Source organism: Manihot esculenta, chromosome 3 (genome assembly GCF_001659605.2).
Source record: "Manihot esculenta cultivar AM560-2 chromosome 3, M.esculenta_v8, whole genome shotgun sequence".
Lineage (NCBI taxonomy): Eukaryota > Viridiplantae > Streptophyta > Magnoliopsida > Malpighiales > Euphorbiaceae > Manihot > Manihot esculenta.
The window spans coordinates 32133241-32144152 of NC_035163.2; the positions used below are offsets into that span (position 1 = coordinate 32133241).

Consider the following 10912-nt stretch of genomic DNA (forward strand, 5'->3'; position numbering starts at 1 on the left):
TAGCTGCTCCTATGACCAGACTGACCAGAAAGAATCAGAAGTTTGTGTGGTCAGAGGAATGTGAGGAAAGTTTTGTAGAGTTGAAGAGACGGTTAACTTCAGCACCGGTGTTAGCTCTGCCGATCAGTGATGAAGATTTCACAGTGTTCTGTGATGCATCCCGAGTGGGATTAGGTTGTGTGTTGATGCAAAATGACAAAGTGATAGCTTATGCTTCTAGACAGCTGAAGAAGCACGAGCTGAATTACCCGACACACGATCTGGAGATGGCAGCTGTTATCTTTGCACTTAAGATGTGGAGGCATTACCTCTATGGGGTAAAATGTGAGATCTATACGGATCATAAGAGCCTGCAGCACATCTTAAGTCAGAGAGAGTTAAACTTGAGGCAGAGACGGTGGGTAGAATTGCTCAGTGATTATGATTGTAAGATCCAGTATCATCCGGGCAAGGCTAATGTTGTCGCTGATGCCTTAAGCCGAAAGTCACTTGGCAGTTTATCCCACATTGCAGTAGAGAGAAGACCGGTGGTAAAGGATTTCTACAAGCTCGTGGAAGAAGGGTTACAGTTGCAGTTATCTGGTACAGGTGCTTTACTCGCACAGATGAGAGTGACACCAGTGTTTCTAGAGCAAGTGGCTCTGAAACAGCACGAAGACCCCGAGTTAGTGAAGATTGCCAGGACTGTTCAGTCGGGCAACAGTGTAGAGTTCAGATTTGACGGTGAGGGGATTCTTCGGCACGGTAAGAGGTTATGTGTACCAGATGATAGCAGTTTGAAGGCAGACATTATGAGGGAAGCTCATAATGCGAGGTATAGCATTCACCCGGGAGCCACCAAGATGTATCAAGATCTGAGAAGGGTGTATTGGTGGCCAGCAATGAAGAGAAAAGTGGCACAGTTCGTGTCAGCCTGCGAGACATGTCAAAGAGTGAAGCTAGAGCACCAGAAGCCGGCTGGAATGCTTAACCCACTGCCGATTCCAGAATGGAAATGGGAGAACATAGCTATGGATTTTGTAGTGGGGTTACCGGCGACGTCTAACAGACTAGACTCCATATGGGTGCTTGTGGATAGACTCACGAAATCTGCTCACTTCATTCCCGTCAGGAGTAACTACTCTGTGGACAAGTTGGCGCAGGTGTATGTAGACGAGGTAGTAAAGTTGCATGGAGTTCCAGTGTCGATAGTATCAGATCGAGGACCTCAGTTCACCTCCAGGTTTTGGCGGAGTCTGCAAACTGAAATGGGCACAAGGTTGGATTTCAGCACTGCTTTCCATCCACAGACAGACGGTCAGTCAGAGAGAACCATCCAGACCATTGAAGATATGCTGAGAATGTGTGTGTTAGACTTTGGCGGTTCTTGGAGGCAGCATCTACCTCTGGTGGAGTTTGCCTACAACAACAGCCATCATGCTAGCATAGGGATGGCTCCTTATGAAGCTTTGTATGGGAGGAAGTGCCGAACACCTGTGTGCTGGGAAGAGGTAGGAGAGAAAACTCTTGCAGGGCCAGAGTTAGTTGAGATAACCAGCAAGGTAGTGCCTATCATCAGAGAGCGGATCAGAACAGCTGTAAGCAGACAGAAAAACTATGCAGACATCCGTAGGAAGCAGATAGAGTTCCAGGAGGGGGATATGGTATTGCTTAAGGTGTCTCCGATGAAGGGAGTGGTTCGGTTTGGAAAGAAGGGTAAACTAGCCCCACGGTACATTGGTCCCTTTGAGATCTTGCAGAAGATCGGGCCTGTATCGTATAAGCTAGATTTACCGGCTTCTATGGAAAGAATTCACCCGGTATTCCATGTTTCTATGTTGAGAAAGTTTGTGTCAGATCCAGAGAAGGTTCTTAGTGAACCTGAGGTGGAAATCTTAAGTGATCTCACCTATGTAGAACAGCCAGTGCGGATCCTGGACACCCAGATCAGAAAGTTGAGAAACAAGGAGATACCAATGGTGAAAGTGCTATGGAACCACCACAACCTAGAAGAGTGCACTTGGGAGACTCGGGAGTCCATGCTCCAGCAATACCCATATCTGTTTTAAGGTTAGGTTTTCCCCTTTTCTGTGTGTTTATGTTGTGTTAGGGACATTCGGGGACGAATGTTCTTAAGGGGGGGAGAATGTAATACCCGGCTCGAGTCCGGCATCAGAATTCCTGTAGTCCGGTGGAATCTCGGGTGTCGGAACCCTCGAGAAGGGTAATACATATGTTTTCTAAGGTATTTTCACTTGTTTTCATGTTTTGAAGTGTGAAAAGCAGTGAGTTTTGAAAGAAAAGCAACAAGGGAGAAATGCAAAGGTTCGGCCGCCGAACATTGCATGGTTGCGGCTTCACGTTCGGCTGCCGAAGGTGGTCTGGCCAGCCACCTATAAAAGGGCCAAGGGTCGGTGGAAGGAGGTTATTTCTCCTCCACTTGCAGCCAGAGGTGAGTTTCAGCCTCTCCTACGTTGACTTTCATGTTTTCCATGATTTTCATCCAATCTTTCAAGAGTTTTAAGAGTTTTGGTGACTTATGAAGGTTTTGAGCAAAAGAACCAAGTTTTGAAGCTTGGAGCTTTGGAAGAGCTTTTCTTCATATCTCCACGTTAGGATCCTTCATCCTCACGTTGTGTAAGAGGTAAGTGAAGATCCTGAGCTTCTTTGTTGATTTTGAAAGGTTTTATGAAGTTTGTATGGGTAGTATGCATGTTTAGGTTTAGGTGAGGTTTTTGGTGATTTGTGGTGTTCAAACATGTTTAAGTGTTATGTGCTATGTTTGTTTGGGGTGTTAGGGTAGTTTTAGACCCCTTTGTGCATATATATGTGTATATGCTAGTTGGGAGTAGTTGATTGCATGTTGGTAGGTTTTTGGGCAGAGTTTGCATGAAACAGAGCAGGGTTCTGTCCTTCGGGCAAAACCAGGTTCGGCCGCCGAAGGAAGGTTCGGCCGCCGAAGGAAGGTTCGGCCGCCGAACCCCTTGTGGAGGCAGTTCGGCTGCCAAAGGTTGCCCCCAAAAGCTAGGCTTTCTGTTTAGAAAGGGACTTTCGGCCGCCGAAAAGAGGGAGTTCGGCCGCCGAAAGTGTGTGAGTTTCGTCTCTGGACGAGACCTTCGGCCGCCGAAGGTGCCGCCGAACATGCATGAGTTTCGTCTCTGGAGTGGGGTTTCGGCCGCCGAACCTGCCGCCGAAAGTGCCCTGTCCAGCTTTCTTTTGCATGTTGTATGTGATGGTTTAGGATTGGTTAGAGGGGTTTTGGGGAGTTTCGTAGAGATGTTCTTGAGTGAGTTTAGTCCCTCATTTGCGTCCACCTGTGTAGGTACGGACCAGAGGAATCAGGGAAGTCAGCAGTGAGTCCAGTGTCAGAACCTGCAGAGTCAGTTCAGAGATAACTAAAGGTGAGTGGAATTTAACTTAATGTTTTAATATGAGAACTGAATAGTTTATCATGCTTCATGCATCATGAATATGCTATAGGGTGAGTGCATTAGTGTACACAAAGATGATGCATTGCATTTATCCTTGTACTTGGCACTGCTCCTTGTACATTGCTTATGTGAGACGGCACGGACTTCGTGAGGATTCATTAGCCCTCAGAGGAAAGACCTGGAACAGCCTTACGAGGACCAGGCACAAAGACCTGGAACAGCCCTACGGGGACCAGGCACATGGTACTCCGGTACCCCAGATGATATAGAGGGAGTTTTGATCCGTCCGGCCGAGGTGATGTGCTTATGTGTTGCATTCCATGAGAGCATGTTTTATCACCTGTTATTTACTATTCTACTCACTGGGCTATAGTAGCTCATCCCTCTCCCCTAACTCCAGTTGTGCAGGTTCAGAGGTCAGAGACAGGTCAGCAGGGTACAGGAAGAGTACAGAGTATTGTAATAGCTAGTGTGGACATATAAATGTATAGAGATGGTGTATATGTACAGTGTATAGAATGGTGCTTGACTATAAGAGTTGTAATCCCTTGTTCTTTTCACATGATCAGTTTATGTTTACATATATTGTTGTATGTTTATGAGCAAAACCAGGCTTAACATTATGAGTGTGATCCGCCTAGAGCCATGAGGAGCTCTAGTAGGGATTAGTATAGAACAGAGAGAGTGCATGCACAGGTTAAGCCTTGGAATGAAGAAAAGTTTTATGTGTTTTACAGAAAATGTATGATCATGTATGGGATTTCACAGGTACAGACAGGATAGCAGGCTTACTACGGGTCCCGGCGACCTTAAGTCGATCTGGATCCTAGTGCCGGTGGCAGTTCGGTTTCCGGGCTGTTACAGTATTTCTCCTTTTATATGTTTTCGTTTGTCCGCTAGTAACGTGTAACAGAATGTATGTCATTGGGCCACCTGTCCCTGTCACGTTGATATGGACGTACGAGGAAATCAGATCACTGCCCCATGCGTAACGGCTCTTGATTCTCCCCGGGCACGCATGCGGATGGTCCCACAAGGCGAATGGGCTGAATTCCTTCCTGGTTCCGAGCTGGGCCGAAAGATAAGGTTAAGACTAGGCCCAGAGGGGATCTGTTCATTGGGTCGAAGGAGCTGGGCCGGCCTGATTGAAGAATCTGACTGGAGCCCGGTCTTTGAGCCGAGCGGATCGGCCCTGGTGCACATGTGAGGCTTGAGGGCCTCTAGACAATAGGCTGGTAGCGTGGGCCTGGCCCCAGACCGGGGTGGAGAAATTCAGCAGTTATCAATTGCCCCTTTACCCTCTCGTCAGTTATTGCCTGACTGATGAGGGGGTAAATATCGAGAGTAATAATGACCGCGCCACCCCAGGACAAAATTGTGCAGAGCAACTTTTCGTCTCATTACTTTTTCACATTTTGAATTTCCTCTGTCTCTTCGGAGCGCTTGCTTTCTCCTGCTCCCTGTTCTTCTACGCTCTCTTCTGCTCATCCGCTATACCGCTCTTCAGGTACGCCTCTTCTACCACCATGGAAATCCCTAAGCTTCCTGAAGTTTTTAATCTTGAGTCATATATCACTCCCTCTACCATAACTAAGCTCATTTCCCTGAGGTATTTGGATACTCCTCTTTACCTTATCCGGGCCCCTCACCGTAACGAAAGGATTGTTCTTCCGGACTTCCCCCCCTCCTGGTTTAGTAGATCCTCAGAAAGATCGTAGCATAGTCTTTTTTGTTAAACAACAGGACTTCGGTCTGACTTTTCCGTTCACTCCTTTTTTCATCGAGGTTTTTCAGTATTTCGGGATAACCCCCCGGATGCTGTCCCCAAATTCTATCTTGTTCATGTGTTCCTTCGAATCCATCTGCCTGAGCTGGGGCTTTACGCCCACGGCGCGTCTGTTCGTGACCTTTTTCCGTCTTGTCAGAGCAAGTAACTGCTTTTATTACTTTGCCCCCCGTGGGGGGTTGTCCATCCTCACGGGCTACAAAGATTCCATAAAGGGCTGGGTAGAGGGTTTTGTAGTCTCGGAGCTGAAGAAGGAATCCGGCCGGTCGTGGGGGGTGGAGCTCGACTGGGAGGATGTTTCTCTGGGTTGCAATGACCTGCCCCAGCTGAGCCTCACCGAGCAGGTCGGGTACCTTCGGTTGACTTCCGTCGACAAGAAGTATGATGTAGAGAAGTGTATGTTCGCCTGTAATTTTAGGGATATCCAAGATGCGGGTATTGTGCCTTATCCAGCCGTTTTGCTTGTTCTTTGTGATTTCTACTAGAGATTATGCTAACCTGTTCTGATTTCGTATTTTTTGCAGCTTCTGACGTCAAAATGGACCAAATTAAGCCCCCGAAGAACTTAGTTCTTTCTCGGGAAAGCATGAACGCGGTGCTGGATGCCCTCCGAGCTGGGCGACACGTGTCAGAGGCTACTGAGGAGGTGGCCCAGGTTATTTCTTCCAGGACAGTTAGCCGACCTCCTGCTCTGACCTCTTCCCGAGCTCCTAAGTCGAGCTCCCGAGGAGCCAAGTCTTCCAGACCATCCAGCCGCAGCAGATCAAGCTCGGCCGTTCCATCCTCCCAGGCTCTAGCATCTAGACGAGTTTCAGTTCCAAGAGCGGAGGAGACTCCCCAGATAGCCATCGGGTTAGTTGAGGGCGTCGAGCTGGCGAAGAAAGATTTGGCTGTGCCTTCTGGGGGTATTTCTGAGGAGATGCCTGGGACATGCCTTGCCGACGTCAGTGGCCCCGGGGGCGAGAAAGAGACCAGCCCGGCAGGGGGAGATATTCGGGGGGATGTTACTGAAGTTGCCCCTGTGATTGAAGAAGGGGGGTCCGGTCCGGCTAATGATGAGGTCGTAGTGGAGGAGGTAGGAAGTAAGCGTCCTCCTCCTTCTGAAGAGCCTGCCCCTGCTCCTACTCGGAAGAAATCCAGGGCTTCCAAGGGGTCGGCTCCAGCTCTCCCTCCTCTTGAGAAGAAAAAGGCAGCTCCAGCTCTCCCTCCTCTCGAGAAGGAGAAGGATGTTCCCATGGTGCCCCTGATGTCTGCTTCTGACAACGACATCTTAAACGCGGAGGACATCACTCATCAGTCTCCTGCGAGCATAGTTGCCAAAATCATTAAGGGGCGGATGTTTGGCGGCGTCACAGAGGCTTCAGACCCACGCTTGCTTGCCCTTACTGGTCTTCTAGCCAATTCCACTAGGGAGCAGGCTGCATTTCGGTCTCGACCTCGAGGGGAGCTTGGAGACACGATCAGGGAAATGCTCTTGATGGTAAGTTACTCCCCTTTTTTATTTTCGCTTTAGCTTTTTTGAATTCTTTATCTTGATGGTTGTCTTTTTGTATCAGGTGATGGGCCTCTTTATGGAGGTGGATGCTCGCGACCACTCTCTCCGGGAATCTATAGATCGCCGGATTGAGGAGGCACGCCTGGAGGAGAATCTATCTGCAACCAGTGATGCTAGGGGCAACCTTGCGGCAGCTCGGGAGCATTCCAAGTCTCTCCAGATAGAGCTACACATGTTCGTGTCTGGCTTCAATCGAGGTTTAAGAGAGGCCAGACAGGCTCCTTCCACTCCGCTAGCGAAGCTCCAAGCTGCTGAGGTGGACTCTGATGGCGAGGATGTTCTCTACGGAGAGGATGACCTGCCCTTGCCTAAGGGAACTTCTCATACTTCAGCTGGGCCCTCGGATAAGGACACTGAGCTAGGAGAAGAGGATGAAAGGGCTGCCGAAGATACCGGGCCTCCAGGGCTGGAGGTTGTACTTTATGTGGGTGATGGGGGATCTGAGCAAGAGGGCGCCAGACCTCCCACAAGCGGTAATGCAAATGCTAGTATAGAGAATAACAATGTAAATAGTGAAACGCCTAGAAATGTAAGTCCTTTGATAACAATCTTCCCTCCAATAATCTTAGATGATTAGATTGTAAGTTTTCCTTCACCTTTAATGAAATTTTATTTTTGCTTATTTGAATTCTTTTGTGTTTTTCATTTATTTTTGAGCTGTTCTTACCTCTACTTTTTAAAAATGTAATACTTAAACTATGTGCTTCGCAAATCTATTTTTCCTTTTTGCCTTCAAGCCCATCAGAACTAAAATTCTATCAATTCACTGAACTTTTGACTTATAAATTTATCTATTTCACTAAGGCATTCTTATCTGTAAGCTCTTTCCGAGCTGGACTAGCCGTACCCATGAGCTCTATTTTTAACAGTGGGCTGAACTCTCAACCTTTGAGTTTTTATGATTCATGTAAGGACATCCTCATTTTTCTCTTATTACTTCGTTACTATGAGCTCGGGCATACAGCCTTTGCTTAATAATAATAATAAGTTAGATCATGTACCTTTAAAGGTGTTGAGCAGAGTTGGTCTTTTTGCTTTTAGTTCTGATTTGATAAGAACTGAAACTGGGGTCTCATCTGCTCACGCCATTGGATTTCTCGTCGGGTTGCCCCTTTACCTCCTCAGCAGTTATTCCATGGCTGGTGAAGGGGTATATACTTGGGCTCCATTAATGACCGTGCAGCTCGAAAACAGTTTTTGTCAAAACGTCCTTTACTTGCGTTATTTCTTTATCTCTTTACTTTGGTGTTTAAATGTATGGCGATCTGGAGATGTGTTCTTGATGATGAATGATATTTCACCTCGGCCTGTGCCTCATCATTATTTTCTACTCAGACTGTCTTCTGGCTTTGTCAATTTTACTCATTTGAGGGACCGAGTTGGCTCTACTGGGACCTTGCTAGTCGAACTGACCCGGGCTAAGAGCTCGGAGTCTGGTTAAGCTTATGACTTACGAGTTTTTCTTATTCCCATGAGGGCATTTCTGTTTTTGACTCACAACCTCGTCCTTGTTGTGAGCTCGGATACATAATATCTTGTTCCTTTGGAGATAACCTTCTGGCAGTCAGTACAGTTTGAGCTGCGTGCTCTACTGGGATAGAGAGCTCAGTCTTTTGTCATTTTTCTCTTCCTGGGTTATCCTTATTAAATGTTTATTTATGTTGAGTTAACCCGAGCTGTGAGCACGGTCCTTTGCCTTCGTTTATCCTTTTATGTGTTTCTACATTTGTGGGCCTTTTCATAGAAGGAGCTCAGTTCTCTATTATTTCTTTTATCTTTATTCATGTCGCGAGTTCATCCGAGCTGGGAGCTCGGTTTTTTGCTTTTTGCTTAGGCTTTTATGCCTGTAGCCTGTGACGCTGCCTGTATCGCGAGCTCGGGAGTTCGGATTTTCACTTTCTTCACTTTGATGCCCCGAGCTCCTTTGTGAAGTTGGACTTAATTTCTTGTTTTCTTGTCGAGCCTTATATGGGCTATGTCTCAGTCTGACTGCTTATTTGTTCGGCTTCAGCTTTCTTTTATAAACTTGTAGCCTCGCCTTAATTCGGTCTGCCTATTGGATTTACCAGTACCGAGCTTATTTTCTTGAGATCGACATGGTGCTTTGGCGCTTTTGGCTATTGTGTGAGATCAAAGTCTCTTTACCTTATGACTCGAGCTCCTTTGGGAGGTCGGAATTTAGCTTTTTCGTTTAGGGTCCCTTGCCCCAATCTTTTATGTGAGGTCGGAACTATGTTCTTATGAGTTATTTTTGCGTGTTGTCATTGTATACCGCTGTTTGCTGGGAGCATACGACGCCGGAGAATTCTTTGGGGATCCCAGCCTTTGTCGCTTTGGGAGATCTTTGAGATCTTCGCCGGCCGTTTTTGCTCCAGGAGATCTTACGGGATCCTGACCGTTTTTGCTCCGGAGAGATCTTGGTGATCCCGCCGGCCGTTTTTGCTCCAGGAGATCTTACGAGATCCTGGCCGTTTTTGCTCCAGGAGATCTTACGGGATCCTGACCGTTTTTACTCCGGAGAGATCTTGGTGATCCCGCCTGCCGTTTTTGCTCCAGGGAGATCTTGGTGATCCCGCCGGCCGTTTTTGCTCCAGGAGATCTTACGGGATCCTGGTCGTTTTTGCTCCTGGGAGATCTTGATGATCTCGCCGGCTGTTTTTGCTCCAGGAGATCTTACAGGATCCTGGCCGTTTTTGCTCCAGGAGATCTTACAGGATCCTGGCTGTTTTTGCTCCGGGGAGATCTTGGTGATCCCGCCGGCCGTTTTTGCTCCAGAAGATCTTACGGGATCCTGGCCGTTTTTGCTCCGGGGAGATCTTGGTGATCCCGCCAGCCGTTTTTGCTCCAGGAGATCTTACGAGATCCTGATCGTTTTTGCGCCAGGGAGGTCTCTATGTCTCAAGGAGGTCTTCTGATATCTGTTCTTTTCTTTTTCTGAGAGAGTTAATATTCACAATAATAGAGATAATCATTGTACTGTTATAAGATGGTGTTATTCCATTTACTCATGTTTTCCTAGTACAAGAAGTTCTTTTCATAAATATTCTAAGGAAAGTACCTCTTCTGCTTCACCAGCTCATTCAACCTTTTATTCCTCCAACGATCATGTTGATGGTTCCACTGGACCCATCATTCACTAGCCCTGCTCCCATTCTCCTGAGTGTCTGCACTGCTGAGTTCGGCTGAGGCCTTTGTCCTTTCGGTTTCTTTATAAAGTTCTTGAGGTGTCCCCTCTTTATCAGCCTCTCGATCTCAGCAATCAACTGGAAGTAGTTATTAGTGTCGTGGCCGTGCGTGCGATGGTACTGACAATATTTGTCAGGATCTCGCTGATTTGCTTCCGTTTTCATAGGCCTGGGCCATTGGAGGAACTCTTTGTCTTGGACGGCCATGAGCACTTCGGCTCTAGAGGCATTGAGTGGGTCGACTTCTCTGGAACCCACGGAGGGAGTGGCCTCTGTTCTGAGACCCGAAGAGGGAGAGATCTTTGGTCCCTTTGCTCCCAGGGTTGTCTGCAAGGCTCAGGCCTCTTGCCATGCTTTTTCTCGTGTCTTTCTGGCCTCCCTTCCTCCGGTGCTTTTCCCTTATCTGTCGCTCCCCTGGCGAACCTGGTTGTCACCAAGGCATCATCCTGCCTTATGTATTTTTCAGCCCGCTTCATCAGCTCGGCCAGTGAGGTCGGAGGCTTCCTGCTCAATGAGCCAAAGAACTCGGCAGAGGTCGTCCTCTTTTGCATGGCCTCCACCGCCCTTCCCTCATCGAGTTCGGGAATCTGCAGGGCCTCCATGTTGAAACGAGCGACGTACTCCTTGAGCGATTCGTCTCTCCTCTGCCTGATCGTCTCCAGGTAACTCGTCTTCCTATCTGCGGGCCCCCGGCGATAAACCGGCTGATGAAGCGAGTGGCCAGATCTCCAAAGCTGCTGATACTTCCACCCTCAAGGCTGTTGAACCACGCCCGTGCTGGCTTCGAGAGCGTCGTAGGGAATACCTTGCACATCAAGGCATCTGAAAGAGTTTGCAGCCCCATGAAGGTCTTATAGTTCAAGACGTGCTCTCGGGGGTTCCCAGCTCCGTCGTACGCGACCGTAGGTGGCATTATAAATTTTTTGGGAACAGTCTCTTGCTGCACCAACTTCGAGAAGGGTGAAGAGGTGGGCAG

The 10912-nt window shown here is 48.0% G+C and overlaps 1 protein-coding gene across 1 annotated transcript; it reads left to right on the forward strand.

Annotated features, from left to right (window-relative positions):
- The first annotated feature begins 4936 nt into the window (after nt 1-4936).
- On the forward strand, nt 4937-7328 carry LOC122723326. The gene is made up of 5 exons (XM_043955128.1): nt 4937-5060; nt 5205-5330; nt 5434-5631; nt 5721-6676; nt 6753-7328. Exons 1-5 carry the CDS (start codon nt 4937-4939, stop codon nt 7326-7328), a joined length of 1980 nt encoding a protein of 659 aa, XP_043811063.1.
- The last annotated feature ends 3584 nt before the right edge of the window (nt 7329-10912 follow it).

What these genes read in the sequence shown, in the direction of transcription:
- LOC122723326 (XM_043955128.1), top strand. Translation starts at nt 4,937, where the DNA reads ATGGAAATCCCTAAGCTTCCTGAAGTTTTTAATCTTGAGTCATATATC. An exon ending in TCGTGACCTTTTTCCGTCTT is followed by an intron (nt 5,331 to 5,433) that starts GTCAGAGCAAGT and finishes AGGGTTTTGTAG; the next exon opens with TCTCGGAGCTGAAGAAGGAA. An exon ending in TAGGGATATCCAAGATGCGG is followed by an intron (nt 5,632 to 5,720) that starts GTATTGTGCCTT and finishes TATTTTTTGCAG; the next exon opens with CTTCTGACGTCAAAATGGAC.